Source organism: Nesoenas mayeri, assembly GCF_963082525.1.
Source record: "Nesoenas mayeri genome assembly, chromosome: 5".
Taxonomy (NCBI): Eukaryota; Metazoa; Chordata; class Aves; order Columbiformes; family Columbidae; genus Nesoenas; species Nesoenas mayeri.
The window spans coordinates 40,807,493-40,822,720 of NC_137548.1; the positions used below are offsets into that span (position 1 = coordinate 40,807,493).

The 15,228-nt window shown below is 46.1% G+C and overlaps 1 protein-coding gene across 1 annotated transcript in view; it reads right to left on the reverse strand.

Annotated features, from left to right (window-relative positions):
• The window catches only part of MAPKBP1 (mitogen-activated protein kinase binding protein 1), a 97,974-nt gene extending 89,287 nt beyond the window's left edge, over positions 1 to 8,687 (reverse strand). Inside the window, 2 exon segments of the mRNA XM_080345260.1 lie at positions 7,273 to 7,616; positions 8,460 to 8,687. Coding sequence (XP_080201386.1) covers positions 7,273 to 7,389 — 117 coding nt within the window. The 5' untranslated portion in view covers positions 7,390 to 7,616; positions 8,460 to 8,687.
• Positions 8,688 to 15,228: the final 6,541 nt, after the last annotated feature.

Here is a 15,228-nt window from a genome sequence, read left to right on the forward strand (position 1 = left end):
TTCCCCACATACTTTTTATTTTTATTTTTTTTTAAGCCTGAATATCCTCTCAGCTGGGTCTACTTTTATCACATCTGTCCAATCCTCACCAAAGCAAGGTAGAAATGGGATGCTCCTGCAGTCAATGGTCATTCAAATACTAGCAGCGACTCATCTTTACACTAATATTTTTGAAGACAGACCGCATGGCACAGATCCACAGCTGGTTACAACAGCCACAGGCCTCAGCTGTATTTTCCTTGCACAATATGCAGGAGTGCTCAGGGCAAGGCTATGCAGCACTGTGGTGAAAGGAAACAGTGGGAGGTTTTTCTGAATTGCAGTAGCCACCCTTTGGTGGGTACAGCCTCAGCAGAGCCCGCAGGGTTTTAGGCACAGGGACCAGCCCACATCTGGAGCTGGAAACCAGAGCAGAGAGCATGCTGCAACCCTGCTGTGCACATAGAGGAGCCCTTGGAAACTTCCAGCTCTGCGGAGGCAGGTACATCAGACACAAACAGAAGCCTGAAGTGACTGAAACTGGGCTTGGTGCTAGTTAATTATTCAGACCTTAGCAGGGATCACTCCACACTAATGTCAGGGCTTCATTCTACTAAGTGCTGTTTGAGTACCATGTAGGCACCACTCCCTGCCTCAAAGATCAAGAAAAGGGACCTTTTAAAAAAGCCAAAGGCCAACTAGGACATTGTGTTTGCTTTCACTCTCACAGAGAAAACTGTATCAAGGCTAATCAAGCAACTTCTTTCTAAGACCTGATCAAGACGAAGCAAACTATCTTCTTAGCTTTGCCGAGCCAACAAAATGATGGCCGCTACTTTCTCAGCTGGAAATGGAAGTGAAGCCCCGCAGTTGCTCTCCAGTAGACAGAGAGAGTGAAAAAATATACAAGTCATTTTACAGGCACTTGCAGACCCTTGATGATACAAAAGCAGCTAGTGGTCCAACCTGGCCTGACTCCCAACCAACTCCAACTTGAGCTGTTCTGCCCTACTGAAACAAATGAGGTGATATACCACAGGTAGTACCAAGCACATGGCTAGTGAAACAGATGGTACACCTTGGAGGAGGTCTCTTTTCACTGTGTCTGTGGCTGCCTTTCTCCACCAGCCCTCCCTGTACCACAGTGAACAAGAGCTCTGACCATCAAGCAGCAAATGTACCACCTGCAACAACTCTGACCAGCCCTGACCTCTGCCATCTTACCACCCTAGCCAGGTCTTTGACAAAACACTACATGCTTCACAGCCCAGTGCAGAACAACACCACCACAAGCAAAAGGCAGTCATCAGTCTATATGTGTACAGCTTAACCAGCACAGCAGGGACAGAGTAAAACCTGCTTACAATTCTCTCCAGCCAGGTTAGCTAAGTCCCATGTGCCTTCTCAGAATATCCAGCTCATCTGAAGGAGGTGAAGAACAGCATGCAAGGCAAGACCTCAGTAGCATTAAAGGTAAGCAGCATATGATCACCCAGGCAAAGCAATAACCGTTTAGACCCACCCAGCAAATGACCTGGTTTGTGTTCTTTAACTACACTCCAACTGTTAGTATATCATCGCTCTTCCTCTACCATGGAGAGATCTTCCTGCTGTCTTTCACGGTAAAGACAACACATTATTTAGGAGTGGATAGAAGGGTGGATCTTTCCAGCAATCTTGTCTCAGGACTGGTAAGAAGGATGACAGTGGTTCCTGAATAAAGTTGCAGGCTACAAAACCAAACATGTTTAATTGCTATATGCCTTTATATGCACCATACTTCAAGAACCAAAAGCAATTGGTGCTGCAGTCCACCAGCAGAAAAACTTTGGCTCTGATATGCCCTGTGGCTGTAAGTCACATTTAACATACATGTTCAGCTCCAGTTCAGGCCAGGAGAGCTAGCCAGATCATCCTGTAATTTCAGGAGAAGGCATAAAACACATAGAGCAAAGAAAGGAGCAAGGAAAACCTGTGTATGAAATTGTTAACAAACACAGAGTCATCTTGAGCACTATGTATTTGAGGATGAAGAAGAGGGGACCAGAGCAGCCCAGCAGGGAAGGATTCAGGCCCTGAGCTATGACACTCTCAGTTCTTCCACTGATTCTATGCACAGATACAGGTATGCCACTGAAATGCAGGTCTGGCTATCAAGAAACTAACTAGCCTTTGTTCCCTGCTTTAAGAGACACTATTGTAAGCCTGACCAGAGACAGACATGAAATCCCTTCTATCTCTGGACAGCAGCCCCTAAGCTGTTGAAGCAATTGGATGTGTTTAGACTGAGGAATGCAGACCTGAGAGGGAGATCCATAGCTATCAGCCAGGGCCAAGCAACATTCATGGATGATGAAGCAGAACAGGCATAGCAGCAGAAGGCCAGACAAGGGTTAGATCCATCCTCTCAGCTGTGCCACTGGCTCCGCCAGTCCCAGAGCTGATGGTCTGAGCACTGCTCAGATTCCAGTGGAGTGGAGAAGGAGAATAGGGCAATACTGTGCTAAACAGGTCCTCAAAAGCACCGTCATAATGTAAAAGACCCTTTCAAATCCTGCCAAAACAAGAGCTGGTGACAGCATCACACAGGCTGCTCTCTACCTCACCCGCACAGCCAGGCTGCTCAGCCCTGCATCCAGCTCCCTGGGAAATGCTGCCCACAAGGAACCCAGCAGGTTCTGCTGCTGCAGGACCAAGCTGTTCCCAAAGACTTACAAAGAATCCCACTCCACAACAAGCCTCAGCTGCACCTTAAACAATTTAATAAGAGGTGATGATTTTTGAAGTATTTATATCAGTGAATCAAACTTGTGTGCTTTTTGGTTCTGTTCCAGTTCAAGTTCAGCAATTCTCTGCTGATCTGGTTAAGACCAGTAGTGGTCTAAACTGATTCGTGTTGGGAGTTAAAATATTTTCAGACAAAAAGGACTCAGTACTCAAGGCAGGAAGCTACAGCCAGGACAGAAATGTTACTGCACTCTCCTGTGTCCAGGACAGCTTGTGGTCCTAGCCGAGCCCTGCAGCTTCTCAGGGGACTGAGGAGCTGTAGAAGTGTTGGGAATGTGAGGGGCATGACAAGGCATGAGAGGTCTCAAGCTTCTGTGGATCTTCTTCCCTCTTAAATCTGTGCTTGTGCACATGCTGCTCACCAGCAGGACACATAGATACGTGTATGTGTTTCTGCTGACTAACCAGGGAGCTACCATCAGGCTGACAGGAGCCCAGAGGCTGGCAGTGAGAAAAAGCCACACCTCACCAAAGGAGGATAGGAAACCCTGTCCCACTAGGAGCAACTTAGTCAGGGCTCATTTTCAGAACAAAACCTCTCAGAAAGGTTTTGCAGAGCCCCCCAGTCCAACCCAGCATCATGGAGCAGGAACAGGCACTCCAGTTGCACACGCTCACACAGCACTTGGTGGGGGGGAGACCACAATACAGCAGTCCCTGTGCTGAATGGCTTCCTGCTGAGGAATGTCAGGTTTAGTCAAAGTGCTCTTTAAAACCCACAACTTGAAATATTTCTGGCTCAGAAAAAAAAATGAGAGATCAAAGAAACAAGCAGCAAATTCCAAATGTGTTTCTTTGACTCCCTGGCTTACCGTTTTAGGGAAAAGCCTGTAGAAGGTTTTGTAACAATTTGTTTCTACATTGACATTCCTAATCTGGTTTGACTAAGGATATCGCCCCACACACAGCCTCTAACATAGGCACCGCTACATCAGTTTAAAAGTTTCTTATCTTTACAAGAGCAGAGCTTAACAATATGAACATCCCCTGCAGGAACTGTACCTGGTACATTACTTCTGTGAGCAGAGGGAGATTTGTGTAGCCAAGTTGCAGGGTACTGCAGCAACCAGGGCATTCTAGCAATGGGAGATGGCTCAACCCATAGCTTCCACACTGTCATGCTAGTGCTGCTTATTCAGATGCCACTTCAAAGGCAGTCAGTGCCAGTTCGTAACTCTGTGTTTCTACTGGAATCACAAGCACGGTGACCAGATGCACCACTGGGTTTCTGGTAAGGCTAGTAATCCTCTAGAAATTGAACTCAGGCCAAACAACTTATCTGAGGAAATTCTAGCTTCCAGCCTCCACACTGACATGTTACAATCCCAACAATCAACAGACCTAGAGTACAGTGACTTAAGTCTAGGTCTGTGTTGGTTCAACACAAAAAAATGGAGATCTGGAGAGAATGGGAATTCAAGTGAATTCAAGCCATGAACAGCAGAAGGGAAAAAAAAAAAAGTCTAAACACAGAGCTAGTCACAAAGCAACAAAAATCAAGGCTCCCACAAAACAAGTTATTTTCCAAAAGCAGCAACAAAACCAAGCACTATGTGTCAACAAGATTTACTTAATGAGCTCCCACTCCCTCCCCTTATATATATATATATATATATTTTTTTTTTTTTTTTTTTTAATATCTGTGATTATGTATTGGTTCCTTATTTTTACTCCTGCAGAGATCTCCTGGGGCTGCACAGTAAAACTGCGCATTAATTATAGGCAAGAAATAAGTCCTAATAAAAGTCGCAAAACAAGTTCTGTCTTGTACAGCTCCCAAGTAACACATGGCATGTCCTGCACAGCCCTCATGCAAAATTATCTGTATTTACCCACACTCCCCCTTCCAGAGCAATGCACAAACAGGTCTCTGCAGAGCCAGCCTCCCACAGCCTGCCCGCGTCCAGCCCAGCCTTACATGGCTGCTTCACTGAAAGGAGACAGTTTGCACAGGGCTTCTCTTCAGCACAACAAATTGCCCCAGAGGTCTGTCCCTCACCACTGAGACAGCCCGCCAGGCCTCACACGGCCAAAGGGTTGTTTAGGAAAGAGCAGGGACACTTCTCACTGGAGGGGAAAAATCACAGCTCGTGGACATCAAGGCAGAGTGCCACTGAGGGTGCTTAAATTGAGCAGCTGGTTGCAATAAAAGCCTGAGGGACTCAGGAACCATGGAGCTGTTGAGAGCTTGCTCTTCACCTACATCTGCATGTGCAAAGCACAATATCACCTTTCAGGCACTAGTCTAAGGCAACAGTCCTGTTCTATCCTATGTAACCAAACAGCACTCAGCCAAGATTACCAGCCAAAGCTATTGGCTTTATAGGCCCATCCATACATCCACGTGAGTTACATGCATCTCTTGGAGCAGTCATTTCTCAAAAAGTCCAAGAGACAAAGATGCCTGGAAAAGCCATTCCTGCAGCTCCGCAGAGATTCTTTAGGAGCGATGTGTATGATGCTCAATTTCAGTCCCAAGGGATTTATATTCACACCAAATAACAGACTGAGAGGATCTGTTCCCTGCTATTTTAGAAAAGTAGGGTTGCTCTCACCGTGGAAGGCAAAGGAACACACATATGGCAGGGGGAGCATCTCCACAGATATCAAACTCGGGAAGTTCTTCCGTTGGATCTTGGATAAGGGGCTCACTCCTTTCTGCCCTGACCACCCCAGCTGTCTCACTGAAGGCAGGACATAACTCATTTGAGGGAAATTCAGAGCAGATTGCTTTGGGAAACCAACACCAGCATTCCTTCCTCATCATGGCAAATTGCTTCTACTAGCAAATTCCCCAGCAGCACCCTTGCATCTCACTGATTAATTGCTGTTACTAATAAGATACACAAAATCGAGCCCTCAAACCCTAATTTGATGGTGTAGAATGAATCCATTATATTCCCACGGGATCCAACAGCCCTAGCTGTACATTGGGAAGCAGCATAAAGGACACAATGGAGCTCTTCCAAAAGGCACATGTAAGGAAAAGGAAAAACAAACAAACAAAACAACAAAACAAACAAAAATGGAAAAAACAAACAAACAAACAAAGAACAAGTTCCAGATAATACCTGGGGATTATGAGGATTATAGAAGCAGGTCCCAGCTCTGAAAAGGAGCAGGCAGACCTCAGCTCCTTTTCACAGAGCCAGAATCCAACGCTCACTGTACATGGCAGTACAGGTGGCTTTTGGCTCTTTTGACAGAGGACTCTGCAGAATATGGATCAACGAACTGCTCTTCAGCAACAGCTACAAAACGTGTTTCAGTGGCAGTTCACAAGCTGCATTAAATGCAGCACATGCATGCACAGGCACACACCGAGGTCATGCACAAACACCAAGGACTCTCCTCCAGACAGCTCGGAGGAAGCCAAGCAGGTTTTTCGCTTGCTTTGCAAGGGAAGAATATTGTGTTCCTTGGTATTAAACAGGCATCTCAGGGGATCTCTGACCTGAACCATAGTTTTGAGAACAGGATTTCACGCTGGGACTGACCATTAGATAAAGTGTCGTGTATTTCCCCTGCAGTTTTTACACGCTCTTCACTCCTGCAGCTAACTTTTGAAGCATTACTGTTCTGAGACAAATGAACGCACTTTGCAGTCATGGATTACAAGAATTTCTTATTTATTAGTGAGTTTTCACAAAGGGGGAGGGATTAAGCTTTCTATTTATGGACAGAAAGAGCTATGCAAAGGCTGAGTGATTTGCCCAGAGTTCCAAGTGAATCAGTGGCAGGGACAGCAGGATGTACCCTGACTCAGAGGCGCCTGCTGTCAGCACAAGGCAATGCCACTCAGATCTTCTTCTCCCTGCAGGCGGGGTTAAGTCATCCTCCTCTCCTCATGACACCAGTCAATTCCCAGTGAGTGACGATCTGTCAGGAGTTCTCCGCAACGCCAAGAAGAATGATGGATTTTTCAGGTTAGAAGCCCTTATACCCCAGGCAAGACATCCCCAAGGGAAGGGGTCTGAGGCACACGAAGGAGGAACATGGAGAAAAGGGCATCCCAGGCCTGGAGAACACAGACCCCACCTGAACAGTCACCTCCAAGACACACCTCACATCCTACATCTTTCAGACCAGCCTACCCTTCTCACATGCTCATAGAACTCTCCTTTGCAGGGCCAAGAACAATTGCTTACACAGAAGAACAGGTCTTTTGTGTATTGTTAGCTGCTGGTAACATGGAGGAAGAGGCAGTATCATGTTTCTCCTATCATCTGTAACAGCACCACACGCCACAGTGTGGGAAATCCCAAAAGCTTTCTGATACAGACTGGATACACAAGCAAAAAGAGTGCGTTTCAGAAGAGCAACCTGGGCTTTAGCATGGATCTCCAGCACAGTAGAGATCCCAATTAAAAGACAGACTACAATCACGTATTGGTTCCTCTGCATCACTCTACAGTTACACCAGGTCTCCCAAAGCAGTACTGTTAGTACAGATGGAACCTCAGGCAACAAAGTTAAAGCATGCTGGCCAAACCACATAGTACTCACCTTGCTGCCTATATCTTCACGCTTGTTCCCAGGCTTGCTTCTCCTTAGCTTAATGGAAGGGGAGCGAAGTAGATTTTTGATCCGACTTGTTATTGTAGACCCTTCGACCGACATCATCTCCAGGTGCCAGGAGGATATTCACCCCACACACAAACTGTGCCTGGGAAACAAGCCCAGGTTTGAGGCAGAAATACTGATGTGCTCAGCTTTGCTTACACTTGTTCACATATCTCTCAGCGATTCTGCTCGGGAACTCCACTCCTGTTACACTGCAAAGCTATTCACAGAGGCTGGCAGACTTTCCTTTTGCAGATTCCAGAGGATCAAATCAGCAGTAATCTAAACTGAAAGATGCACCCATGGGTCAATACGACATTCGCAATAAATTCTAGTCTCATTCTTTGCAAGAAATGCCAAATGCAAGAGTTTATGATAATTGATGGGTGCGGTATTACTTATTCCCAGAGGCTTCCATGAAAATTATCATCCTTTTACTATTCATTAGCACATCTAAACCAATTCCCAGATCAAAAGTTTAGGTGTGTTTTACACTTCAGTATCATCTTATGACAAAGACAAAAATTCCCAGCACTGGAGTCCATTAACAGGGTCCATCCGGCCCCTTGCTTTTGCTCCATACACACCCATTCCGCCTTAGGCTTCACAGTCTGGAAAGCACAACGCTGTACTTGATTATTGAACACCAATTCACAGAAGCACACCGACAATAAACATGAGGGAGTTTTTAAGTCTCACAAATTTAGCTCTGCTTTAAGTACCTACATACATACAGTGGGTGCTATCTGATAATAAAGGCATACAGCATTTCACATCCCCACACCTTCTTTTTAAAAAGGGACCAACGAGGAACTGTAACTGCTGTCAACGACTTACAGACCCCCGGCTAAAACCTTCACCTTTCCCAAAGCTCCGGCGGTGAAGGAGGGAAGGGGGAAAAGAGGGATCCAGCCCAAGCCTGCAGTAAATTATCCTCCAGGCTTCCGTGCAAAATGGGGGCGGGGGGAAAGAGAGCGAGAAAGAGAGAAGGGGAGAGAGCGCGGAGCCGAGGAACGTTCAAGCCCGCACAGTCACAGCTGCTCTCCCCGCGGCGGCAGCACCGCGGGCTGGGGAGACGCGTCTCCTCCGCCCCCCAGCCTAACCCGCCGAGTTAAACCTCTCTCTCCTACCTGGTGCCCAGGAGCCGCTCTGCCGGCGAGGCCGGCGACCACGGTGCCCCGCAGCGCCTGCCCAAGCAGCCGGCCGCCCCCGAGGAGGGGCCGCGGCGCGGGCCGCCCCCGCGGGCGGGGCGGGGGCCGTTCCCTCAGAGGCGGTGGCGGCAGCGAGGGGGCGGCCCCGCAGCCTCAGGCCTCGGCCAGAAGCGGGGGGCCGAGGCCGCCCGCCGAGCTCCGCGCCGGCCGCGGGAACCCATGGGCAAGCGCCCGCCCGCGCCGCGCAGCCGCTCCCCCCGGCGGCCGCAGCACCGCCTGCAGCTCCAGGACGGCCGGCCGGCCGCGCTACGGCGGCCCGCGCGGGTCAAAACGCGTCGCAGCGCGGAGGTGGAGGCAGTGGGGGGAGGTGGACCGGCGCGGCAGGGGCTGCTGCTGGCGGCCGTTACTGGGCGGCCCTTACCGGTGGAGATGGCCGTTGCCAGGCTTTGGGGCTGGGAGTGCCGCACTGGCCGGTCTGCCCCACACGTCTGGTCGGCCATTTGTGGCTTGGTGCCACGAGGCTCCTGCAGTTCACTGTGGACGTGGAAAAGTTGTTGCATGAGCACCTTACCTCAGGGTAGCCAGGTTTGGGTGACAAACGTCTTCTAACACTTCACATCTGGTGTTTGGATCCTTTGCTGGGGCTGCTGTGGTGACAGAGCTCGCTGGTGCGGAGGCTGCCAGCAAAGCCAAACCTGTATCAGCTGAGATGGGCGTTACGGGGTGACCGTGGGCTCACAGCAACTGGCCAGTTCCTGCCTATGAAGAAATCCTTCTCCCCTCAGTTCTCCGAAGTCTTTGCTAGGAATCTGGCAGCCCACTGTCACATCACGATGTGGGGATGGAGCCATGGAGTTAAAAATTTGGATGCTTGTGTGCTGGCTCATAGCAGGTGAGAGCCTAGAAGCAAACCTAGAATAATAGAATTGTTTAGGTTGGAATAGAACTTTAGGATCATTGAGTTCAATTGTAAATCTAAAACTGCCAAGCCCACCTCATGGACTTTGCACAGAGAAAACTGAACAGTTCCATAGTGTAGATGAGATCATACACATTTTTCTCCTGGTGAAATAGTAAAGAATTTTATAAGCACACAACAAAATATACGTCATGCCAGCAAGAAGGTTTGGCACTTCAGCTGTCTACTAGCTGTTCCTCAGGGAAGAGTTCAGAAGCCACTACACTAACTCTTGTGCTTCCCAGACAGGGACAGACAGCTGCCCTTCCATGCCTTGGCAAGTATAACCCCATGAGGGGGAGAGGGGAGGCAGATTTCACAGGCCACCAAGCCTGAATCGCTGTCAAAAGGTGCACATTCAGCATGTAGCACTCTGAGTTCAAAGAGGCTGTACATGTCCACACTGGCCTAACATCTCCACACCAAAGCTCTAAAGTGGAGAAAGGAAACCAGCATTTCTTAGGGTGGAAAAGTCCTGCTAGCACCTCCTTCCTTAACATGCTCTGCCATTTATTGCAATCTGTCTCTGTCCTTGGGGCATCTTTCTGGCTCCATGTTTCCTGTTGTGGGTGCCCTCCTCCCTTTCCTATCTTTGATGACTATCCCATCTTCAATGATTAATGCAAATCCAGAGTATTGATAGCACTTGCAGATGATCATTCAAAAAATGCCATCCTTGAAGAGTTCCTGAAGTTCAGGCACAGATTTACCACGACAGACAATCCACATGGGCTATGGTCTTCCTCATAGTGGTGCCCATTGTGGCCAGCACACTACCACCGTCACGGCTTGTGACTATGTGAACCTGCACCACCTGAATTTCCAGGAAAGATGGTTTGCATTCGAAGTGGGATTCTGAGCAGGCACAAGTGCTTGCAGGATTAGGATCTTAAGGCTTGACTGGTCAGAAACCTGCATATATTGACAAAAGCACCTAGAGGCATAACACAGAATGTCTTTCTACTCTCTGTCTGCTCCAGTCATGCCATAATAAGCTGCAGGTAATGAGCTTAAAATGTCAGTTGCTAACCTTTGTTAGGCTTTAGTTTTGATATACAGGTGCCATAGAGAAATCCACACTTGTTGCTATGTCAAAAAAATCACAAGTTTCCAGGAAGCGGGGCTTTCGGAAAGATACTTATTTTGTGAGATTTACAACAAAATTGCAAGAGTTGGTAATGTTGCAATTATTTTAAAAATAAAAGTAATTTAAGTCCATGGGAGCTAGGAATATGAATTCATAGCTTTCGACCTCAGACATGGACTGCAACGCAAGAGGTGGCACATGAGAAAAGGATTCTAGTAGTAAATGTGAATGTTGCTGAATAACAGTGCCCTGTTGCTAAGGGTGAGGAGAAATACACGAAGGAAACCAGAGCTGCTTCTGCAAAAATGAAATCCCTCCTCTATGAAGATTTACACATGTGCTTAGTTTTATCCAGGCTGGGATCAATTCTAGTGAGTGGAACTACTCAAACTGGACATGGAGTTAAAAACATGCTCCAGCCTGTACAAGGCCAGGAACTGGCATTGCACAGAAAACAAAACAAAACAAAACAAACAAAGTAGTTGATAGTTCTTAAATTTCTGCTATTCAACAGTAAAATATCAGAGTCATCACATTTGGAAGAAACATGCTTACATTTGAGAAAAAGCTGAGGAATGTCTTTGAAAACAAGGCACAGCTGAAATGTTTGCTTGGGAGACGCTGTCTAAATGCAACTAGCATTGTTCCTCTTTTGTTGAAAGCTGAGCACAGCATAATGTGATTTGTGATTACAATTCTTTGTGTCTGTGAAGTGACTGAAGAGACAGGCTAACTCTGAAACATTAGTAGACTTCTGGATTCAGTGTAAAGGAACTGAGACAGGGAACAGATATTTCTGATTTTCTGACTAAAGCATACTACCTTTCTAGTTAATTTTTAAGCAAGATGAAATGTCACAGAGTTTCTTCAGTTAAATCTAAGGAGAAAGATATTACCAGTGATTTTTAAAGAAACTTCTTCTATAGTTTTAGTAACACAAACACTTGCTCTTTTTTCCTTTGATCCTATTGGTACAAAAGTAAACCAAGCAGGAATCACCAGCTTCCTCTGGGTATCACAGTACAAGTCTTACCATACACCTATTTCATCATTAGAAGGGCCTGGTTTTCCAATTCTAATATCAAACTTATGAAAGGTTAGTGCAAAACCCTTGCACTGACTCTACAACTACTAGAGCTTTAGCCTGGGTGAAACTGGAATGGTTGATGCTAATCTGCTTGGCTTCTCTTCTCCTAGTCCTATCCTCTAGTAAATACCAAATAACTTCAACTGAAGAGAAATAAATTTCTACTCTTCATCCAGAGGCATGTGTGGACGCAACTGGTAAACCTGCTGCTCCATGACATGCCTCCTGATGTTGCTTTTGCTCATGGTGTCCAAAACAAGGTCTCCCACACAGCTGTCAAGCTGTTAATCTGCTGGCCGGTCATTCGCTTCTTCTGTCGAAGCTCATTAAAGGTGTGTGGCTTGTGGTGTGTGTGCTCCTCACTGTGCTCAGCCACCCCACCGGTTACTGCTGTTCCTTTTGTGGTGCCACTATTGTCTTCTTGCTATTGCTGGCAGATTGCCTTTACTTCAGAACAAAGCTTGTCTTTTACAGTAGGTTCCTGTAAGGCCCATCTCCATAGGGCAGCACCTTGACTGAGGTCAGTTAATGACAACCAAAGGCAACAGGATTTTCAGCTTCAATCCAGAGGTGGTGAGTTCTTCCTTGCTAGAAAGGACAATGTACCATGAATAAATTATATAATTTTTCTTTGGCATTTGCGGCATTTGCTCTTGAATGTGTTCTTAAAGTAGTCTTCTGAAGGCTGCTGTAAATAATGAGAGAGAACAGATGCCTCAATAAATTAAATGCCATATTTTTAAGCATTATGTAATGAAATATCTGAAAATGTTTTTCTCTGTTGCAGAAATCCTCTGTGCTTTTCTAAGCAGCAGCATCTTGCAAACAATCTTGTAATCCTCCCATAGGGCTCCAAGCACAAGGAACATTTTAAAAGTGATTCTAAACAAAATTATTTTTCTAGCCAATAATATCATGATAAAAAAGAGCACGTAAAAGACACAAAGCAATGGAGCAGAAGTGCTACATGAGTCCCCTCAGTGTGATATTAAAACGTTTCCTTGAACTTGTTCTCCTTACATGCAAAGCTCTTCTCATGACCTGTGGCCAGGCAGGGAGCATGAGTCATCTGTCCAGCCAGCTGTGGTGACATGATGAGGGCAGCTGTGGTCCCATCACCTGATCTGCTCAGTGCTGCCCACGCACTGTATGACGGAGGCAGGAAGGTGCTCTGTGCCTCTGAAACCTCAACATGTTGAGACCACCCTGCAGCCACAACCCAGGGTGGTTGCTTGTTCAGCTTGGTTTTGACGTTTTTTAATTTATTTCTTAGTCAGATAAACCGATCTGAGAAAGGATTTCGTTTTTTTTCAGTTACTGACGTGCCAGAGCTGACCTGCTCTCCTGGTACTAGAGGGAGCTCCAAACTGGAAGTTGTGGCAGGCAGTATGAGCAACTGAGGCCAGCTCAGAGACCAGGTGAGTTAGCCAGGGATCAGCGTCACACTCATGCAGATTCACAGCTTCCAGACAGTTTAGAGCAGGGGTTGAACCTGCTTGTGTGTATCTTCAAAAATAGTGGGGACAGACATTTATCTCCACACCTTCGCTGCCACTTTCCTGAGCAGTTTTCAGGCCAAGTGAAGAGCAGAGAGCACATTTTTCCCACAAACTTTGAAACCCTGTGGAAGAAGAGCATTGTCCTCTTCTGTAACAGCTGTCTACCCTTCTACCTCCAAAAGACCATGGCACTGCTTTCCAGTTAGGCTAACAGCTATCATTCTAGCCTCACAGGATGTTGATTCAGCAGGGTCATAATGCCTTTTTCCACCTGTTGACTTAGAACAGTGAACAACAGGCACTCAGAAAGGGACAGAGGGTGAAGGAGGAAAGATAAACAGCTTTGGTCTAGTCCGGAAGAAAAATAACTATAATATATGAGCAAATAGAAGGGTAGGGGGCAAGAGAAGAAAAGCAGCTGCCATGCAGCATATATAGAGGGCATTTTACATTTAATTTTTCTCCAATCATGAAAATGACTGCAAGCTTAATAATTTCATTACTAACTTCTTATTTAGATGTTAATTTTCCATGGAAAAATACACAAAGAATTCTTTGCAGGCCACACGACGGACTCCAAAGCTCAATGTACGGCATGTCAGGTGATGAACCCCAACTGCAGTTAGTTGGTTTTGATGACTTGTTTTCCCCCAGTAAGCTTTGTCCCTTTCTCTCTCTCCTTTATTGCCACAGGTACAAGGGATGAGCAAAATGAGTTTCTGGGAATTGTTTCCTGGGTCTTTTTATCAGACTTCTGGTACCTGACTTAAAATATTTCAATTACAGCCAGAGATTACACATGATCTTTTCTTCATGTGTTCCTGTCAAAAAGTCATGTAGACATCTACACTTCTGTGCTGGTTTGATTGAAATTGAGTTAATATTCTTCATGTAGTACAAACTCTTCTTTTTCACAGCAAGCATGGTCATTGTTTGGATTTTGTTCAAGAATAGTAAGATAACACCCCGGGACAGAATTGATAGTTTTTTTCAAGTAACTTTCCACTGGTTTTGAGTTGGAATGAAAAGAATGTAAGAACTTAGTGTTATCTTAGCCGTTGTCTGGGAGATCAAGGTCTTCCTGGGCTCTCTATCTGCAAGTGTGAGGCAGCTGGGAAGCGGGGCATAGATGGGGCAGACCTTGACTGATGTTCAGGCTGATCAATGAGAATATTCCATGTCATTAGCGTCATGCTTTATATTTAATGAGAGTCAGGTTTTCTGGAGAGGGAGACCCATTCCTATTCCACTCTCTTTGAGTTGAGTTCCACTGGGGAGTTCCTTTAGTTTGGCCTAAACTGCCAGTTTGCAGTTGGCCTCTGGGTGTTTCTGCCTTTTGGCCTTTTTGCCTTTGTGGTCTTTTTGCTCTCTCTCTCCCCAGGATCAGCTGCTTGGGACCAGGGTGCTCTTCCCAGGACTGGCTGCTTGGCACAGAAGGAGTTCATGAAGAATTGCGTTGAGTATCACTTAATTTTATATTTTATTTTCATTTTATATATAGTAGTAGTAGATTAGTGTTGTTTTGTTATTGTATTAAACTGTTTTTATCTCAATCCACAAGTTTTCTCCCTTCTCTTTCAATTCTCTCCCCTACGTGGGACGCCAGGGGTAGGGAGTGGACAAGTGGCTACCATGGTTTTGATTGCTAGCTGGGGTTAAACCGCAACAGGTTTATAATGCATCTAGGGAGAATACGCTTAAATCACAGATGCCAACCGACCTTTAAAAGAAGAAAAATATACATGCATGAATGCCATTCAGCTGGCCATCAGGAAATTGTGCTTATAAAGAGAAACTATGGGGAGTATGGATAATATGTGTAGTATAGAAAGCCCAGCCAAAGATAGGAAGATGCTGCTTAGAAAAGGCTTGGGTCCACCAGGAATGGATAATTTCTGTCATACCACAAAATGTGAACAGAGGTACTTGGAAATCCCAAGCACAGCTATACTGTGGGGTTTTTATCTGAATTAGAAGAATGTGCCCTAAACTGAAAGAAAAAAAATTGCAAATCCATTTAAATTTTGGCTCAGCTATTATAACATGTGAACTAGTCCTCTCATGTCTCACTCCTGAATTTCAAGGGGCCAACAAAATCCATGCCCTCCTTTAAAACT